At 41.9% G+C, this 21,942-nt stretch overlaps 3 protein-coding genes across 3 annotated transcripts; all 3 read left to right on the top strand.

Moving 5' to 3' along the window:
* The first annotated feature begins 524 nt into the window (after positions 1-524).
* On the top strand, positions 525-1,424 carry LOC137292029 (uncharacterized). Its single transcript, XM_067823582.1, has 2 exons — positions 525-573; positions 907-1,424. Exons 1-2 carry the CDS (start codon positions 525-527, stop codon positions 1,422-1,424), a joined length of 567 nt encoding a protein of 188 aa, XP_067679683.1.
* A 4,132-nt stretch (positions 1,425-5,556) lies between these two features.
* On the top strand, positions 5,557-6,456 carry LOC137292030 (uncharacterized). The gene is made up of 2 exons (XM_067823583.1): positions 5,557-5,605; positions 5,939-6,456. The coding sequence occupies exons 1-2, from the start codon at positions 5,557-5,559 to the stop codon at positions 6,454-6,456; spliced, it is 567 nt and encodes a 188-aa protein (XP_067679684.1).
* Positions 6,457-10,828: 4,372 nt separating this feature from the next.
* On the top strand, positions 10,829-11,772 carry LOC137292031 (uncharacterized). The gene is made up of 2 exons (XM_067823584.1): positions 10,829-10,877; positions 11,255-11,772. Exons 1-2 carry the CDS (start codon positions 10,829-10,831, stop codon positions 11,770-11,772), a joined length of 567 nt encoding a protein of 188 aa, XP_067679685.1.
* Positions 11,773-21,942: the final 10,170 nt, after the last annotated feature.

Consider the following 21,942-nt stretch of genomic DNA (forward strand, 5'->3'; position numbering starts at 1 on the left):
TTTGTATGTAGGCATGCAGACTTAATGTAATTAAATGTACTGAAGAAATTTAATTTACTAACTCGAAACATTTACTAGGTAAATCATTACTGACGATGTTGCTTTGTGGTTTGGTGGTCGGCACTCCAGGTTTCTGGACCTTCATTTGACTTATTGTGTATTTCATGTAGGTAACGCATACTTTTTACAAATTGTGTGACTGAGGGTCCTACCAGTACAGGAAAACACGCTTGCCCTTTCCGCGAACACCCTGTGTCATCACTGATGTTCAGTTACACAGCATGGACCCGGGTTCGATGCCCCACATTAGTGCAATATGACAAATCCATGTCTTGTCCCATGTGGCGATATGACAGGAATATTGTTAAAACGGGGTAAAACTAAACTCACCCACGCGCTTTTTCCCGTGACCTATTCATGTAATTTTCATCAGTATTTTGACTTTTATGCCCACTGTGAAATGATCAATTTTTGCCACTGACGTTTTAAACATTCAAGGTCTCAATTTCTTTCAGTGAACAAAAATGAAGTCAGCTCTCTCTCTCCTGGTTGCCTTGGCAGTCGTTGCTCCAGGTACTGTATACTGTCTTGAAGTAGGATATAGGATAAACTGTACATTAATAGATTGATTAAATAACATAACGGAAAGCATTTACTAGTATTTCACATAGTAAATTGTAGGGGTAAGGCAATTTTGCAATCCTACGCCATGATTTCTATGTTTCTTCTACGTTGATTCCCATTCTTCAACATAGTCGTAACGCTAACATCGATTTGTAGAACGGGGACCTGGTCTCCAGGCTTTCACCTTAGTCTGAGATACACCGTGATATATCTGAAAGCGTGTTTGAACCCGCTCTCTCACCACAGTCTTTCAAATACAGAAAATGCTTATATTTATTCCAGCCCATCTGATGGCTCTCAATCAGGCGATGACAAGGGGCAACCCCGTGAATAACAACCAAGGACACATGATAAACCAACAAGGAATAGTACCCACAGCTACTGGTAACAGTCACATCACTGTTGGTCCCTCTGCAATGTCTATGTACCAGCTGGCCATGGGTTCCGACAAAGCTGCGAAGATGGCCATGGTTAAGATGATGATGAACTCCCCAAATGCAGAAAACCTGATTCCCCTGATGGTGCTCAGCAACACCAACGGCGGTGCCAGCAACAACAAGGAATTGCTCCGCACAATGGCCATCATGAACACCTTGAACCAAAATCAACAGGGAGGAAATGGCCAAGGCATGGAATCCTTGTTGATGGCAATGGCACTGTCTGCAAACCAAGAGGGCAAGCCTATGTTCCCCATGCTATCCGGTAGCCAGAACAACGGAGGTAGCTCTTCTTCTTCAGGCTCCGCAGAGGGAGGTAACTCCCAGCTTATGGACATGTTCATGCTGAGCAGGATGCTCTGAACAACGTATCCAACTCAAATACATATATCAGTTTTATAAGAAAATAAAAAGGGGGTGTTGATTTTACTCTGTTTCATCTTCTGTTTACTGAAAAGTGTTTCTCTGGATATTTTCCCTAATATTGCTGTATCCGGTAAGGGTCGGTAAGGAGAGTGGGTGAGTGAGTGAGTGAGTGAGTGAGTTAAGTTATACGCTTCACTCGGCAATATTCCATCTGTATGGCAACGGTCTGTAAATAATTGAGTCTGGTCCGGACAATCCGGTGATCGGTCTTCACTATTGTGAACTGATAACATGTGGTCAACCAAGTCAGCGAGCCTGACCACCCGATCCCGTCAGTTGTTTCTTATGACAAGCATCGGTTACAGAAGATATATTCTAACCCGGAGCTTTACGGGTCGGGGAGGTAAGGGGTGCATGTGAGTGGGGGTGGGGTGGTTGGAGCAGAACCTGGAATCTTTTCTGAGATAGAATACAAACGTTATTTCTACATAAACTAACAGACAAAAGAAACGACACCAAGTCAAAACCACTGTATTTCAAAACAACAAACCACCTGAGGAAATAAGCTAGTTTTGCACATTTTAGTTAGAGCGAGTGGACGAATAGCACACCGGAATGAGGAAAGAAATGTATTTCGTCCTTAAAAAACATCCTCATGTTATAGCACCAAACCTGCATAGATATTCAATCATGGCGTAATTCGTGCTTTGAGTAATTTACAGTTTCTGTTCTTGACAGAAATATTTCATGATTTTATCAAGTACGTAGTACATAAAGTGTCAACTCCTTAAAGTAACCAGTCTCGATTACTGGACGCATTCCATTGGACGTAAAAGCACACAAAGATGTTCTAAACATAGCTTGACTAGATGAGAACCATAGATGACATCAGGTCAAGCGAAAAGGGTAACATCAACCGCTCATATTCCCTCTTCAAGAAATACACAGGCCATAAAACGTATTTAAGTGTACATAAGTCTATTAAGCTTGTTTCAGATAAGGGAATTTGACACACGGATGAACATGTGTAGTGTTGACATTGTCGACATTAACACAGTTTACTCAAATGCACGTTGTGGACACAAAGGGCTATCAGGTCAGTACCTGGTGACACCACCCTTTGCAGCTTCTCGGCACCGTCTCGGAAGGGATTGCACAGGTCGTCGGACGTTTGGTTGGGGAATTCTTCGCCATTCCTCCTGCAATGCTTTGGCAACTTCTGCATGTATATGGGGACGTCGATGACGTTTACGGACGCGTCGATCACGTTTGTCGCATAGATCTTCGATCGCGTTCATATCATACGATTTGGAGGGCCAAGGAAGGACAATGACTTTTGTATTGGCGAGGGGCACCTGTTACACGAGCTGTGTGGGGTCGAGCGATGTCATGTTGAAACAGCTTCCTCTGGTGGTTAAAATGTGGAAGGAAGTGAGGTAGCAGTATGTGGGTAACGTATGTTGCTGTATGATTGCCTTCAACGACACCTAGCTCTAATCCACCAGTGTAGGACATTGCTCACCATGTCCTATTTAGAAAGGCAGTCCACGGAAAGCAAGAAGAAAGGGAAAGTAGCAAGCATGTATAGAGGGACACTACACGGTAGACATGCATGGAGGGTTACTCTATGGCAGTCATGCATAGGGGGACACTGGGACACTACATGGCAGTTATGTAATACATAGAGGGACACTACACTGCAGGCATGTAATACATAGAGGAACACTACACGGCAGGTATGTAATACATAGAGGGACACTACACGACAGGCATGTCATACATAGAGGGACATTACACTGCAGGTATGTAATACATAGACAGACACTACACGGCAGGCATATAATACATAGAGGGACATTACACTGCATGTATGTAATACATAGACAGACACTACACGGCAGGCATGCCATACATAGAGGGACACTACACGACAGCCATGTCATACATAGAGGGACACTACACTGCAGGTATGTAATACATAGACAGACACTACACGGCAGGTATGTAATACATAGAAGGACACTACACGGCAGGTATGTAATACATAGAGAGACACTACACGGAAGGCATGCCATACATACAGGGACACTACACGGCAGGCATGCATGGAGGGTTACTGTATGGTAGTCATGCATAGGGGTCTCTGGGACACTACAAGGCAGATATGTCACACTTAGAGGGATACTACACGGCAGGTATGTAATACATAGAGGGACACTACATGGCAGGCATGTAATACATAGAGGGATACTACACGGCAGGCATGTAATACATAGAGAGACACTACACTGCAGGCATGTAGTACATAGAGGGACACTACACGGCAGGCATGTAATACATAGAGAGACACTACACTTCAGGCATGTAATACATAGAGGGACACTACACGTCAGGTATCTAATACATAGAGGGACACTACACGGCAGGCATGCAATACATAGAGAGACACTACACTGCATGCATGTAATACACAGAGGGACACTACACGGCAGGCATGCCATACATAGAGGGACACTACACGGCAGGTATGTCATACGTAGAGGGACACTACACGGCAGGCATGCAATACATAGAGAGACAGTACACTGCAGGCATGTAATACATAGAGGGACACTACACGGCAGGCATGAAATACATAGAGGGACTCTAAACGGCAGGTATGCAATACATAGAGGGACACTACACGGCAGGCATGCATAGAGGGACACTACACGACAGACATGCGTAGAAGGATACTACATGACAGGCAAGTCATACATAGAGAGACACTACGTGACTGCTTGCAGAGAGGGACACTACACAATATACATATATACATTATACACATTATACGCTACAGGACAGACATGGATAGAAGGACACTACACGGAGGACATACATAGTGGTATACTATATGGCAGATATGCATTGAGAGACACGACAGTGCACACATGCAGAGGGGGGACACTATCAAATAGAAGGCATGCATTGAGGAACACTACAAGTCAGACATACACAGAGGACACTACACGGTAGGCATGTTATACATAGAGGGCCCCTGCACGGCAGACATACGTGGGGAGACATTACACTGAAGGCATGCATAGATAAATGTAGGTCGCACACGTCAGTGGTTATTGAACAACAATGTTTCGAGAACATTACGTCACAGACATGCATTGTTATAAGTGGTTCAAGCGATGCATCACTGTAATTAATGAGAGACAAGGGTGTCATGTTTGAGTCAGACAGGGTGGATATATACCTCCGTCTCTGTCCATGCTGCAGTGTCACCTCCATTACAAGTCAGTGTGCGGAACATCGCCTGGTAAGTATCAAGTAAAAATCCTTTCCATATGCCTTTTCAAGACACAAGCGGTCTTTTTCACGAACTTGGATACATCATGTCTAGAACTACTCTGTCTCACAGTCCTGAACCAAATTATTTTCCCCTACTGCCTAGACTCCCCCGACAATGCCAAAGCCCTACATGATGCAAGTGTAGATTTCCCCGGCTTCCCCCAACTCACTGGAACGCCTTTTCAGTTTAATGGGTATATTTGTTACTACCAAAATTATATATAGTCAGAGACTAAGCGTTAGTTTAGCTCAATACTAGAGTATACTTTGTATGTAGGCATGCAGACTTAATGTAATTAAATGTACTGAAGAAATTTAATTTACTAACTCGAAACATTTACTAGGTAAATCATTACTGACGATGTTGCTTTGTGGTTTGGTGGTCGGCACTCCAGGTTTCTGGACCTTCATTTGACTTATTGTGTATTTCATGTAGGTAACGCATACTTTTTACAAATTGTGTGACTGAGGGTCCTACCAGTACAGGAAAACACGCTTGCCCTTTCCGCGAACACCCTGTGTCATCACTGATGTTCAGTTACACAGCATGGACCCGGGTTCGATGCCCCACATTAGTGCAATATGACAAATCCATGTCTTGTCCCATGTGGCGATATGACAGGAATATTGTTAAAACGGGGTAAAACTAAACTCACCCACGCGCTTTTTCCCGTGACCTATTCATGTAATTTTCATCAGTATTTTGACTTTTATGCCCACTGTGAAATGATCAATTTTTGCCACTGACGTTTTAAACATTCAAGGTCTCAATTTCTTTCAGTGAACAAAAATGAAGTCAGCTCTCTCTCTCCTGGTTGCCTTGGCAGTCGTTGCTCCAGGTACTGTATACTGTCTTGAAGTAGGATATAGGATAAACTGTACATTAATAGATTGATTAAATAACATAACGGAAAGCATTTACTAGTATTTCACATAGTAAATTGTAGGGGTAAGGCAATTTTGCAATCCTACGCCATGATTTCTATGTTTCTTCTACGTTGATTCCCATTCTTCAACATAGTCGTAACGCTAACATCGATTTGTAGAACGGGGACCTGGTCTCCAGGCTTTCACCTTAGTCTGAGATACACCGTGATATATCTGAAAGCGTGTTTGAACCCGCTCTCTCACCACAGTCTTTCAAATACAGAAAATGCTTATATTTATTCCAGCCCATCTGATGGCTCTCAATCAGGCGATGACAAGGGGCAACCCCGTGAATAACAACCAAGGACACATGATAAACCAACAAGGAATAGTACCCACAGCTACTGGTAACAGTCACATCACTGTTGGTCCCTCTGCAATGTCTATGTACCAGCTGGCCATGGGTTCCGACAAAGCTGCGAAGATGGCCATGGTTAAGATGATGATGAACTCCCCAAATGCAGAAAACCTGATTCCCCTGATGGTGCTCAGCAACACCAACGGCGGTGCCAGCAACAACAAGGAATTGCTCCGCACAATGGCCATCATGAACACCTTGAACCAAAATCAACAGGGAGGAAATGGCCAAGGCATGGAATCCTTGTTGATGGCAATGGCACTGTCTGCAAACCAAGAGGGCAAGCCTATGTTCCCCATGCTATCCGGTAGCCAGAACAACGGAGGTAGCTCTTCTTCTTCAGGCTCCGCAGAGGGAGGTAACTCCCAGCTTATGGACATGTTCATGCTGAGCAGGATGCTCTGAACAACGTATCCAACTCAAATACATATATCAGTTTTATAAGAAAATAAAAAGGGGGTGTTGATTTTACTCTGTTTCATCTTCTGTTTACTGAAAAGTGTTTCTCTGGATATTTTCCCTAATATTGCTGTATCCGGTAAGGGTCGGTAAGGAGAGTGGGTGAGTGAGTGAGTGAGTGAGTTAAGTTATACGCTTCACTCGGCAATATTCCATCTGTATGGCAACGGTCTGTAAATAATTGAGTCTGGTCCGGACAATCCGGTGATCGGTCTTCACTATTGTGAACTGATAACATGTGGTCAACCAAGTCAGCGAGCCTGACCACCCGATCCCGTCAGTTGTTTCTTATGACAAGCATCGGTTACAGAAGATATATTCTAACCCGGAGCTTTACGGGTCGGGGAGGTAAGGGGTGCATGTGAGTGGGGGTGGGGTGGTTGGAGCAGAACCTGGAATCTTTTCTGAGATAGAATACAAACGTTATTTCTACATAAACTAACAGACAAAAGAAACGACACCAAGTCAAAACCACTGTATTTCAAAACAACAAACCACCTGAGGAAATAAGCTAGTTTTGCACATTTTAGTTAGAGCGAGTGGACGAATAGCACACCGGAATGAGGAAAGAAATGTATTTCGTCCTTAAAAAACATCCTCATGTTATAGCACCAAACCTGCATAGATATTCAATCATGGCGTAATTCGTGCTTTGAGTAATTTACAGTTTCTGTTCTTGACAGAAATATTTCATGATTTTATCAAGTACGTAGTACATAAAGTGTCAACTCCTTAAAGTAACCAGTCTCGATTACTGGACGCATTCCATTGGACGTAAAAGCACACAAAGATGTTCTAAACATAGCTTGACTAGATGAGAACCATAGATGACATCAGGTCAAGCGAAAAGGGTAACATCAACCGCTCATATTCCCTCTTCAAGAAATACACAGGCCATAAAACGTATTTAAGTGTACATAAGTCTATTAAGCTTGTTTCAGATAAGGGAATTTGACACACGGATGAACATGTGTAGTGTTGACATTGTCGACATTAACACAGTTTACTCAAATGCACGTTGTGGACACAAAGGGCTATCAGGTCAGTACCTGGTGACACCACCCTTTGCAGCTTCTCGGCACCGTCTCGGAAGGGATTGCACAGGTCGTCGGACGTTTGGTTGGGGAATTCTTCGCCATTCCTCCTGCAATGCTTTGGCAACTTCTGCATGTATATGGGGACGTCGATGACGTTTACGGACGCGTCGATCACGTTTGTCGCATAGATCTTCGATCGCGTTCATATCATACGATTTGGAGGGCCAAGGAAGGACAATGACTTTTGTATTGGCGAGGGGCACCTGTTACACGAGCTGTGTGGGGTCGAGCGATGTCATGTTGAAACAGCTTCCTCTGGTGGTTAAAATGTGGAAGGAAGTGAGGTAGCAGTATGTGGGTAACGTATGTTGCTGTATGATTGCCTTCAACGACACCTAGCTCTAATCCACCAGTGTAGGACATTGCTCACCATGTCCTATTTAGAAAGGCAGTCCACGGAAAGCAAGAAGAAAGGGAAAGTAGCAAGCATGTATAGAGGGACACTACACGGTAGACATGCATGGAGGGTTACTCTATGGCAGTCATGCATAGGGGGACACTGGGACACTACATGGCAGTTATGTAATACATAGAGGGACACTACACTGCAGGCATGTAATACATAGAGGAACACTACACGGCAGGTATGTAATACATAGAGGGACACTACACGACAGGCATGTCATACATAGAGGGACATTACACTGCAGGTATGTAATACATAGACAGACACTACACGGCAGGCATATAATACATAGAGGGACATTACACTGCATGTATGTAATACATAGACAGACACTACACGGCAGGCATGCCATACATAGAGGGACACTACACGACAGCCATGTCATACATAGAGGGACACTACACTGCAGGTATGTAATACATAGACAGACACTACACGGCAGGTATGTAATACATAGAAGGACACTACACGGCAGGTATGTAATACATAGAGAGACACTACACGGAAGGCATGCCATACATACAGGGACACTACACGGCAGGCATGCATGGAGGGTTACTGTATGGTAGTCATGCATAGGGGTCTCTGGGACACTACAAGGCAGATATGTCACACTTAGAGGGATACTACACGGCAGGTATGTAATACATAGAGGGACACTACATGGCAGGCATGTAATACATAGAGGGATACTACACGGCAGGCATGTAATACATAGAGAGACACTACACTGCAGGCATGTAGTACATAGAGGGACACTACACGGCAGGCATGTAATACATAGAGAGACACTACACTTCAGGCATGTAATACATAGAGGGACACTACACGTCAGGTATCTAATACATAGAGGGACACTACACGGCAGGCATGCAATACATAGAGAGACACTACACTGCATGCATGTAATACACAGAGGGACACTACACGGCAGGCATGCCATACATAGAGGGACACTACACGGCAGGTATGTCATACGTAGAGGGACACTACACGGCAGGCATGCAATACATAGAGAGACAGTACACTGCAGGCATGTAATACATAGAGGGACACTACACGGCAGGCATGAAATACATAGAGGGACTCTAAACGGCAGGTATGCAATACATAGAGGGACACTACACGGCAGGTATGTAATACATAGAGGGACACTACACGGCAGGCATGTCATAGATAGAGGGACACTACACGGCGGGCATGTAATACATAGAGGGACACTACACTGCAGGCATGTAATACATAGAGGCACACTACACTGCAGGTATGTAATACATAGAGAGACACTACACGGCAGGTATGTAATACATAAAGGGACACTACATGGCAGTTATGTAATACATATAGGGACACTACACGGCAGACATGTATGGAGGGTAATCACCGTGCACGCTTGCAGAGAAGAATACCATCATATAGAGGGTTATACATTGAATGGCACAATGTGGCAAGCTTGCCTTACAAGGATCGACACTACACGACAGACATGTATAAAGGAATACTCCACTGGTCGCGTGCATACTATATGGGAGGTATGCATAGGTTGCATAGACTGACGTTAAATGGCAGGGCCTAGATTGTCGCAGGTCTCTTAGCGCTAAGACAGCCGTAAGTGTCATACACTAACATTAACTTACGACTTTCTTAGCACTAAGAGAGCTTCGAAAATCTAGGCCCAGGCATGCATAAGTGACACTACACGCCAGGCATGTTATACATAGAGGGCCCCTGCACGGCAGACATACGTGGGGAGACATTACACTGTAGGCATGCATAGATAAATGTAGGTCGCACATGTCAGTGGTTATTGAACAACAATGTTTCGAGAACATTACGTCATAGACATGCATTGTTATAAGTGGTTCAAGCGATGCATCACTGTAATTAATGAGAGACAAGGGTGTCATGTTTGAGTCAGACAGGGTGGATATATACCTCCGTCTCTGTCCATGCTGCAGTGTCACCTCCATTTACAACTCAGTGTGCGGAACATCGCCTGGTAAGTATCAAGTAAAAATCCTTTCCATATGCCTTTTCAAGACACAAGCGGTCTTTTTCACGAACTTGGATACATCATGCCTAGAACTACTCTGTCTCACAGTCCTGAACCAAATTATTTTTCCCTACTGCCTAGACTCCCCCGACAATGCCAGAGTACTGCATGATGCAAGTCTAGATTTCCCCGGCTGGAGCTCCTTTCAGTTTAATGGGTATATTTGTTACTACCAAAATTATATATAGTCAGAGGCTAAGTGTTAGTTTAGTCCATTACTAGAGTTTACTTTGTATGTAGGCATGCGGACTTAATGTAATTAAATGTACTGAAGAAATTTAATTTACTAACTCGAAGCATTTACTAGGTAAATCATTACTGACGATGTTTGTGACGATGCTTTGTGGTTTGGTGGTCGGCACTCCAGGTTTCTGGACCTTCATTTGTCTTATTGTGTATTTCATGTAGGTAACGCATACTTTTTACAAATTGTGTGACTGAGGGTCCTACCAGTACAGGAAAACACGCTTGCCCTTTCCGCGAACACCCTGTGTCATCACTGATGTTCAGTTACACAGCATGGACCCGGGTTCGATGCCCCACATTAGTGCAATATGACAAATCCATGTCTTGTCCCATGTGGCGATATGACAGGAATATTGTTAAAACGGGGTAAAACTAAACTCACCCACGCACTTTTTCCCGTGACCTATTCATGTAATTTTCATCAGTATTTTGACATTTATGCCCACGGTGAAATGATCAATTTTTGCCACTGACGTTTTAAACATTCATAGTCTCAATTTCTTTCAGTGAACAAAAATGAAGTCAGCTCTCTCTCTCCTGGTTGCCTTGGCAGTCGTTGCTCCAGGTACTGTATACTGTCTTGAAGTAGGATATAGGATAAACTGTACATTAATAGATTGATTAAATAACATAACGGAAAGCATTTACTAGTATTTCACTTAGTAAATTGTAGGGGTAAGGCAATTTTGCAATCCTACGCCATGAAATTTGTCTTGGTTCTTTAGCCTTAACTGTTGCACTGAAGCCTAAGACCAGCCATATTTCTTCTACGTTGATTCCCATTCTTCAACATAGTCGTAACGCTAACATCGATAGAACGGGGACCTGGTCTCCAGGCTTTCACCTTAGTCTGAGATACACCGTGATATATCTGAAAGCGTGTTTGAACCCACTCTCTCACCACAGTCTTTCAAATACAGAAAATGGTTTTATTTATTCCAGCCCATCTGATGGCTCTCAATCAGGCGATGACAGGGGGCAACCCCGTGAATAACTACCAAGGACACATGATGAACCAACAAGGAATAGTACCCACAGCTACTGGTAACAGTCACGTCACTGTTGGTCCCTCTGCAATGTCTATGTACCAGCTGGCCATGGGTTCCGACAAAGCTGCGAAGATGGCCATGGTTAAGATGATGATGAACTCCCCAAATGCAGAAAACCTGATTCCCCTGATGGTGCTCAGCAACACCAACGGCGGTGCCAACAACAACAAGGAATTGCTCCGCACAATGGCCATCATGAACACCTTGAACCAAAATCAACAGGGAGGAAATGGCCAAGGCATGGAATCCTTGTTGATGGCAATGGCACTGTCTGCAAACCAAGAGGGCAAGCCTATGTTCCCCATGCTATCCGGTAGCCAGAACAATGGAGGTAGCTCTTCTTCTTCAGGCTCCGCAGAGGGAGGTAACTCCCAGCTTATGGACATGTTCATGCTGAGCAGGATGCTCTGAACAACGTATCCAACTCAAATACATATATCAGTTTTATAAGAAAATAAAAAGGGGATGTTGATTTTACTCTGTTTCATCTTCTGTTTACTGAAAAGCGTTTCTCTGGATATTTTCCCTCATATTTTGTATTGCTGTTTCCGGTAAGGGTCGGTAAGGTGAGTGGGTGAGTGAGTGAGTTTAGTAAGACGTGCGGGGAGTAATGGGACGCATGTGTGTGGTGTGGGAATGGTTGTAGCAGAACTTGGAATTTGTTACGAGATGGAATACAACGTTATTTCTACTCTGAAAGCAACCAGTATGGCTATTTGAATTTATATCATGCTACTGAAAACATACTTGAGGCATTTTAAATACTAGTATATTTTCGCATTAGTTTTACAAAACAAATTCCATACGCATAATTCATATAGGAGGGGAGGCAGATACAAACGAAGCTTTTATATTTTGTCGACAATCTCGGGAAACGGGCACATGCAAGACCTGACGTCTAGTCGATTTCCATCCATCATGTTTGTACAACAATGTTACCTCAATACTTCAAATGCCGATGTTTAAGTGTGGGGGGCTTCCCTCGAACAGTGCCCCGGTCAATAAACGTTTACTGAGGGGGTGAATGAGGGCGTAAGCTAGTTTTACACATTTTAGTTAGAGTGGGTGAACGAATAAAGGATGCATTTTGTCCTGAAAAGACCCTCATGTTATGGTGCCAAAACTGCAAAGCGTAATGATGACGTAATTCGTGCTTTGAGTAATTCACGGTTTCTATACTTGACGGAAGTATCTCATTTCATTAAATATATAAAATGTTAGCCCCTGGGAGTAACCAGTCTCAATTATTGGACCGATTCCACTGAACGTAAAGCTCACAACGCTGTTGGAAATAGCTTGAATACATCGCCGAGAACCACTGATGACACCAGCTCTGGCGAAAAGTGTAAGCTTGTCCTGTCTTTCGGAACCCCCCGCCCAAGTGAGTGAGTGAGTTTAGTTATATGCCGCAACATCCCAGCCATGTGGCGGCGATCTATAAACAATCGAGTCTGGACCAGACAATCCAGTGACCAATATCATGAGCATCGATCTTCGCAATCGGGATACGATGACATGCGTCAATCAAGTCAGCGATCTCGTTAGTCGCCTCTTATCCCGGGGGCCCGTCACACAAATGCATCTTACCACAGTGCTCCTGCTCTGTGACGGTGGCGGTAAACAAGCCAGTCTATCAAGAGATGGCTAATACAGATATGATATCTCTGAATTACATTTGTTGTATACAGGTAAAATGATACTGTAGCTTATAAATAACGAAAAGTGTTGTTTCGCAACAAGGTATTCAACGTTTATTCTGTCTGTAGAGACTTTTCTTCTGCAGTTGAATCAGCTACGGGTAGCTAACAGGCATGCCATCCATAGATGGACATTACACGACAAGCATGTCATATACAGTGAGTGAGTGAATTTTAGATTTACGCTTTTAGCAATAATCCAGCAATATCACGGCGGTGGACACAAGAAATGGGCTTCACACATTGTACCCATGTGGAGAATCGAACCCGTGTTTTCGGTGTGACGAGCGAACGCTTTAGCCACTAGGCTACCCCACCCCCTTCGCCCTTCCCCAATATACAGAGGGATACTGCATGAAAGGCATGCATAGTGCGACACAGGCGCATGTTGTCTGAACGAAATTTTTTGCTCAAGCAATGTATGGATCATTGAAGAATAACAGTTACCATTACCAAAAGCGTATCATACGTAATAGATTAAAGAAATCATTTCTTCCGAAGTATTTCACGAGCCACACTTTGATAGTGTGATTAAAAAGAGTTTCAACTATATCAAAAGTACATGACTGGCGTTGTTCCCACTGGTGGAACATAATAAGAACAAACAGATATTTGAAATTTGATAGTCATGATTTCAGCAGAATGCTAGATGCTCTAAGTGTTCCTATATTGCAATTGGTATCAGTCGTTGACATTTAAATGAGCGGTTTGATCTACATATGCGATATTCTTAGAAAGACTCTGTAATTTCGATTCTCAAGAATTCGATTCTCGTTTAATGATATTCATCCTTGTGATTTGTGTTTTTTTTATGTTACATAGGTTTTATATTACATATTAGCAGTAGCTCCCTTCACACGGACGGTGTTAATTCTCTTTTTTTGTTAAACCAGTTCAACGTTACCATCGGGAAATAATAATAAATATGCTTATATATAGGTTATGTACCTCGAAGTGACAGTGCTAACAAGAAGTATAGTTATATATCGACAATCTGTTCATCTCAATCTGACTTATAATCTTCACAGATCCAAATCACAAGAATGGTTATATATCGTCATTCTGCCTGTCTCAAACTAACTTACAACAAAGACAGAATCATAAGATATCGTCATTCTGCTTATCTCAACCCCGACAGAATCCTAACCACAAGTAGAGCTAGAAATGACACGCCGCCGAAGCCGAGACTTGTCCACATATTACTGAATAAATGAGTGAGTGAGTTTAGTTTTACGACGCTTTTAGCAATAATACAGCAATACCACGGCGGGGGAGACCAGAAATGGGCTTCACACTTGGTACCCATGTGGGGATCGAATCCGGGTCTTTGGCGTGACGAGCGAACGCTTAACCATTAGCCAACCCCACAGCCCCTGCCCAGGTACAAGAAGGGAATGAAATTACTGAAATGTCTATTTCACTGATTCACAATATATTAATGCATCGTCCCTTACATTATCTACACCGAGAATAAAAAGTTAAGAGCCAGCTTGTTTCAAAACTAAGATGTGAGCCTGTGAACTAACTGGGAAGACCAATCCACATTTAGAGAAGGTTCAACTGTTTTAGGGATGTCATAGCCATTTGTATTTACAAGTAAAGGAAATATTGTTGCAGATATGATGACACCGCTTTTAAAATAAAAATAACTATTCCCGATGTACTTCTACAAGGTTTCACTAATTAAAAGTGAGGATCATGTAACCATATACCAGTCATTTCTGATTTTCACTTTTCAAAAGAAGGTACACGTTTTGAGGAAACACAAAATGCATGTTTTCCAAAAGCGCATGCATCCTGTTTAAAGCAAAAGATAATTTCCATTATGGTTTTGTTTTAAAACTAAAAGTACTAAACTAAATTATGACAGCTCGTTTTTTCTGAAAAATTTCTTACGTGTCAGTCATTTCTTTTGCAAAATATACGGGGTGGCGATTAAATTTTTATTCACTTTATATTTGAATATAAATGCATCAGTCTCTATGTGGAATTTCTTATTAATGTTATATTTATATTATATTTTCTGCTAACACGAACGTGTTCAAATAACCTCACGTTTCGATGCAAATTTCAACATTAAAAATCGCAGTGACGTTCTTACGTCTTTAATAAGCCAACGAAAACGTTCACAAGATAAAGCAAAAGATGATATGTTCAAGTGAAAATATACGTTCATTCTCTTACGAAAAGCATGGATTACTTAAAACTAATTCTATCCCCGATCTTCACGGGTCAGAGAAACTAATACAACAAACTAAAATTGTTAATGATAGTGATATCTGATTGGACTATCATATTTGTATTTTGGTCCCTACGTCTTCGTGTTTCGGGAACATTGTAGTATTATAATATTGTAATATTTTGGTCAAACGCAATTTTCAATCCCTACTTTGTTTTGCCTGACACTTTATATATGTACGACAGGTCAAAGTATTTCAAACGTTGGAGACATAAATGCACAATTGTTACTCCGGACACTGAGGAAACAGCTGTCAAGTTGATTGATAAGTCACAGAGACAAAACATGTGTACAGATCCACAGTATTCAGACCCATGAGTGATGGCGGTCATTTGTGCTCTGACCATTACGTAATGACAAGCATTATCGTATCACAGAGTCATGATGTTATGCTCCTGAGACAATTTACAACGAGACCGCCATGTTCTGTAATGAATGACTGACGGCTATGACGTCGAACTGCAGGTATAAGAACTCACCAGATTTGGACAATAGTCACATTGACTCTTGCTTGAGTTCTGGTTCAGCTGCAGCAGGTGGTAAGAAACATTTGCGTCGATTCATATGTTCTGTATATATTTTATGTAGGTTAGAATTGATCTTCATTAACCCATGCTTGTCGTAAGAGGCGGCTAATGGGATCGGGTGGTCAGGTTCACTGCTTTGATTGACACGTGTCATCAGTTACCAGTTCGACAGATCGATGTCCATGCTGTTGATCACTGAATTGTCTGGTCCACATTCGATTACATACAGCCACATAGCTGGAATATTGCTGATATTGCGTAAAACCATACTCACTCACTCGTAGCAGCAGTTTAAGTTATTGGAATCACTGTTATGCATGATTTACTGAAATCTTATTTTGTCACCATATTAGTAATATGAATCGGTGGAACCCCATTTCTATTTAAATATTTGATGTTTGGGGGGCAGAAAAGATTTGTGTGTGGTCCAACACGTAGCTGAAATTAACACCCCCACCCACCTGTAACGGTTGTTATTGATACATGAAGGACTGGAGCACTGTCATTAGGGCACTGCCATCTGATTTGTTTACAGTTAATACTATGGTTCCACAACTGAAATTCTGATCTGATTATCTTAATTTACAACAGGGAGAGTGTATTTTGTCATTCGTAAACTTTCATCAACCTAGAAAACAAAATCTCGTTTCCAGAAATAACAGCATGCTGTTTTCCACAGTATTTTAATATATTTTATAACTTTTAAAATATGAGATTATATTAGTGTAATAAAAACATGTTTTAGAAAACTATATTTTGCAAACATCAACCGTATCATTCTCATTGGTCTTTAGAAGCATGTGTGAGTAAGTAATAATAAGTCGAACAGCGAGGGTCTAACGCTGCTTGGAGTGAGTGAGTTTAGTTTTACGCCGTGTTTTGCAACAACCATCGGAAACAAATACGGGTGTTCAGTGGACGCTGTAACAAGTAGGCTACCACACTATCCCTCAACATTTGATATTGAATTATTTGACAGAAAACCCCAATTTCTCAGTATTCATGATCACTATGTTGCAGATACATTCCAGATGGGACACACTTAGTCAGTATGATCAATAACAATATCTCATTATCAGTATCAATATCAATATTAATTATTGAAATTATTATGTTTATAGGATCGCTTTGTCCTGCCTTGTCGAATCATGAGGACGGCTGTGTGTGTTATTTTCACCCTTGCGGCAATCACTATCGATGGTACGTCCAAACTCAGAATGATGTCATTTTTAAATGTACATCTGTGAGCAACACTGGCTCACTGATATTTATTATCCTTGCATTAAGATACGCACAACAACATAGATGAGTTCAGAGTTTACTTAAAAGGATTACGCTATATATTAGTCTCTTGATAATATATTTTTTATCAATGTTAAACAGGCCAAATGATGCCTTTATCGGCCCCGAGCAGCGTCGCCCCTGGCTTAACGACACCCAACGACCCCCTCGGCAACGCCGCCAACGGTGTACCTCTCTCACCTGTACAGAATCCGAACCCCATACCTGACAGTCTCTTGGCCCAAGCCAGCAACGTCTTCAATAACAACCATCCGACGGCTACTGCCAACAACCATCAGCGTGCCAACAACAATCATCAGTCCCCCATGAACTATCTCCCATTCCTGGTGATGGGGGGTGACAAAGGACGCAGAATGGCCATGTACAGCATGATGATGAACCCAGGACAAACCAACAATATGATCATGCCTTACGCCATGATGAGCGGCGTGGACAACATGTGGCCCTTGATGGCTCTCATGGGCAACCGCAACAACCGAAGAGGCGGACGAGGCTTCGACCCCATGACGATGATGTTACTTGGAAGCGAAATGATCTAAACGCTAGTATTAATTCATCTACTCCACGTCACCTATTTATTGATGTAAGAGCCCACCATTACCAACCCCTGCTAATATACTGTTTAAATAGTTTAAGCAAAAACGAAAATGCTTTGACATTGTCAAATAACTCTCTATACTTCACAGGAGTAAAATATGTCCATCTAATGTTTTATGTAATCATTCTGTGAAACCGAGTATTGGTACTGATGAATACCTTTGTCAGTGACTGATAATGTCAGTATTGCGGTACATTTCACTAAGTTTTTCAATAAACTATGTTGGAAAATGCTTATCGGGCAATTCAGTTTCACTGGGTAATTTTTGCCAACCCCCAAGCAAATGTCTCCTTCGGACACAACCCTGAAATGCCTGATCACTTTACCATCTAGAAACACATATTTCCAGACTGGCAATTTCATGTTTGATATATCTAAAACGTTTTGATTGTAGTAATGATTTAGTGTTAGGTCATCACATAAGTTATTGTCCTTGCAAGATATGTGATTGTCACTTTCTTCTTACAGAATGTACAAGCATCTGTATCCGCATCATAATGAAAATAAAGATTTTTGCATCAAGATGAAATTCATACTTTCACCTTCTCATTCAGTGAGTGAGTGAGTGAGTTGCAAATTATGATAACCGAATTAGAATTTCAGTTGTGGAACCATGGAGCATAAACTGTAAACACATCATGTATTTCATTATGGCAGTGCATAGTCAGAATGTTCCATTGGTTCATGTATCGATGACAACCGTTACATCTGGGTGGGGGTGTTAATTTAAGCTCGGTATTGGACCACACAAATTTCTGTTCTGACCCAAAACATCAAATACGTAAACAGAAGTTCAGTTCCACCGATTCCTGTGGCTAATAGAGAGCAGGCCATTGTTGTAGTGACAAAATGACCGCGAAAAGATACATTTGCGCCAGTCATATGATATTTAAAGGAAAAGTATACATTTCAGTAAATCATGCATAACAATGATTCAAATAATTTAAACTGCTGCTATGAGTGGGTATAGTTTTAAGCGGCACTGCGCAATATTCCAGCTGTATGGTGATGGTGTGTAAACAATCGAGTTTCGATCAGACAATTCAGTGATCAACAGCATGAACATCAGTCTATGCAGTTAGGATATGATGAAGTGTCACCCGACCGCATAAGTCGCCTCTTACGACAAACATGGATTACTGAAGATCAGTTCTAACCCAGCTCTGTACTGTTTCGACAAGTTAAGGTAACATTGGAATAAAGACATTTTCATACAAACACCAACGCCGAAGAATACTTATGGATATCTGCAAATTTAGTGATGATACAATGTATTCAGAAAGATGGTATGAGTATTCCTGCATTGCATAGACGTGTAAGTCTTAATTATTTACAGGATTAGAACATAAGGTAATCCTTGCAAACTTCATATTCCTTCACACGACGTAATTATATACTGGCTTTCGTTGTTAAAAATGTGATATCCTAGAGTCAGAACTTGTTAGCATACAGTACATGTATTACTGTATTACGAAGGGGGGCATGTCTTATGCTATTATTCTCAACCACAGTGAGGTAGCAGTTAGGTTAACGATGTATATATGTGCTTCATATCACACGTTTCTGCATGAGTGGTCATCTGTTGATAGCTGTGAAATAAATATTTGGCTCGGCGTTAACGGAGCAGTAGACGTAGTCGAAGTCGTAGTCACAGCGGTTATGGCGGTATTTGTTGTTGTCGTAAATGTAGCTGGATTGGTAACTATAGCGGTAGTAATAGAGGTAGTAGTAGTAGTAGCAGCAGCAGCAGTAGCAGTAGTAGTAGTAGTCGTAGTCGTCGTCGTCGTCGTCGTCGTCGTCGTCGTCGTCGTAGTAGTAGTAGTAGTAGTAATAGTAGTAGTAGTAGTAGTTGTGACGGAGTGGCTCCATGACGCTTGAGCCGCATTCCAGAAATAAGAAAGGGCAAACCTTGTCTAGAATATATTAAGCTTTGACACATACTGGTTACATAAAGGAAGTCCATATATGTACTAATGAACTAACAGTTTCCGAGTAGGTGAGTTAATTTATCATACAGACACCTTTATGAAAAGAAACAAATAGCCAAGAGCCGTATTTCAGTGCCACAATTATAGCAAGTTTATTTAACTCCTTATGAAGACGTTTCATCAATGGTGCTCAATGTACGTACAGCTGTATTGAGTTAGTGTTTTGACCAGACGTTCCGAAAGGGACAAGTTACTCTATAATTATACAGGTATTAGAGATGATCGGCCATATGGGAGTAGTGCACTTGTTGGTAGAACCGCCAGGTAATCAACAAGCGTGTGTTGTGAAGATGGGGTCATCTCAAATGCCGTTATCTGGTTACCACTTGACATGTTCAACGGGAGTCAGTGTTTCAGTGTTGCCACTATCAGAAGACGCTGTTGTCCGAATCGGTGTCGCTGTCGTCAGAGTCTACCCTGATGACGATTGGCTTGATGGTGGCATGGTCCAGTCCACTTTGTTCCCAATAATGACTTTCTATTTCATTCTCAACTTTCTCAACGCACTTTTGCCATGTTTCCTGCGTGATGGTGCCTATTGACTGTTGAACAATCCTCTGTACATCCTGCAGTTTGAATGCCTGCCAACATCCGATTTCATCATACCATAAATGAGTTCTATTGGGTTTAAATCGCAATGATAGAATGGCAATCGCAAAACTGAATGACCATCTTCTGTAAGGTACTCATCAACCTTAAAGACAGGTGTGGTATTATTTGACTTTATGATGTCATACAGAACAGGTTTGGTTGCTCTTTCTGGATACGACATTACTTTGTTTTGTAACCATTCTATCATGTCCCCCTTCTTACTATTAGATGTTGGGGCCTTTGTATTAGGTACTTGAACGCCATGATATGGAGCGTTATCCATGACAATCAGACTTTGGGAGGGCAGTGCTGGTACCAATTGATTTTGTACCCATTCTAAGAAAACCATCCCGTTCATTTCGGTATGATAGTCTCTTAAGATTTTGCCTTGAAGACTAGGGAGCAGCCAGGTAGGAATCCCCGACTCTTGCAACCAGCATGGAGCACAATTAGTCGCTCTCCCTTGCCAATTTTCTGGCACAGGACTCTGAAGAGGCGCTAGCGAACCATTGTGATCCTGTGGTATGGGAAGCATTTACCCATGTTTCGTCCAAATATACAGGTTCGTAACCCTCTGTACGTTTCATTCGAATTGTGCGTAAGTACTGGTTTTTTAGTTGAACAATATCAGACCTCTCGCACACTGCACGTCTGTTTTCTGAGCTTGCTTTTTTGTAGCGGAAACCAAATTTGTGAAGCAGCTTCCATAACTGATATTTTGAAAAGACCAAAGAATGATTTGTCTCCATATGCTTTTTCAGAATACGCAGAGAGACAAAGGTATTTTGTTTATGTAAAGACATAATGGCGTTTCTAACCAGTTGTTGTTGAAATGAATCCACTTTCTCACATCGTGTGGGTTTTGAGACGGTCCCCTCAGTTGTGTCCGTGCAGTTTTTCAAGATAGTTTTTAACTTGCATTACGTCATCCTAACAGCACGTGCAGTTCGTAAATGATACTAAGCCAAAACATATTGACGCCTACCCCTTCCACCTTCGTTTTTTTTAATAAAGTTAAATACTTTGCAAATAATTGATTTGTGATAATCCCATTGTTTCAGGTACTGCAATCACGAATGTCTGGTTTGCCGAGCAAATCACACGTGTCAATTTCACACGTGCACCTTGCCCATCTGGCTGTTCTACCAGCAAGAAGCCCCCCTCGTACAAAATAGCGAAAGGTGACAAGAAATTGATGATCGTTTGTTAAACAACTTTTTTTTCGGGTGTCCCAAATTATGAGACACATCATCAGAATTGGTCTGTCGATTTCATGTGACTGTGCAAAATTTGGTTTTGTTGCAATTATTAGATTTTGTGTTAGTGAGCAATTCATCGGTCTCAAATGGAATCAAACGGACTGTAGCTAGTGCTCATGACTGATGTTTTGTGTTTCAAATAGCAGAAAGTATATTTCCTTAGTGTTTTTCCCACGTCGCCCACACAATACTGTGATGGCACTCTTTAATATGCTTCATTGTGTCCTATGAAATCAGAGCTGCGTCTTTTAGAACTTGTCAGACGAAAATATCCGAACAATAGCTAAATTGTTAGTGCCGTAATGACGCCAACTACCCGAAATTTATTGTTCATGTCATAATCTTAGTTTTTCAAGTATAAGAAATATTGTTCATATTAT

This window comes from Haliotis asinina, chromosome 7, assembly GCF_037392515.1.
Source record: "Haliotis asinina isolate JCU_RB_2024 chromosome 7, JCU_Hal_asi_v2, whole genome shotgun sequence".
Classification (NCBI taxonomy): Eukaryota; Metazoa; Mollusca; class Gastropoda; order Lepetellida; family Haliotidae; genus Haliotis; species Haliotis asinina.

Excerpts from the sequence above, each read along its gene's own strand:
- LOC137292029 (XM_067823582.1), top strand. The coding sequence starts at position 525 with ATGAAGTCAGCTCTCTCTCTCCTGGTTGCCTTGGCAGTCGTTGCTCCA. Across the intron at positions 574-906 it reads CTTGGCAGTCGTTGCTCCAG|CCCATCTGATGGCTCTCAAT; the intron begins GTACTGTATACT and ends TATTTATTCCAG.
- LOC137292030 (XM_067823583.1), top strand. The coding sequence starts at position 5,557 with ATGAAGTCAGCTCTCTCTCTCCTGGTTGCCTTGGCAGTCGTTGCTCCA. Across the intron at positions 5,606-5,938 it reads CTTGGCAGTCGTTGCTCCAG|CCCATCTGATGGCTCTCAAT; the intron begins GTACTGTATACT and ends TATTTATTCCAG.
- LOC137292031 (XM_067823584.1), top strand. The coding sequence starts at position 10,829 with ATGAAGTCAGCTCTCTCTCTCCTGGTTGCCTTGGCAGTCGTTGCTCCA. Across the intron at positions 10,878-11,254 it reads CTTGGCAGTCGTTGCTCCAG|CCCATCTGATGGCTCTCAAT; the intron begins GTACTGTATACT and ends TATTTATTCCAG.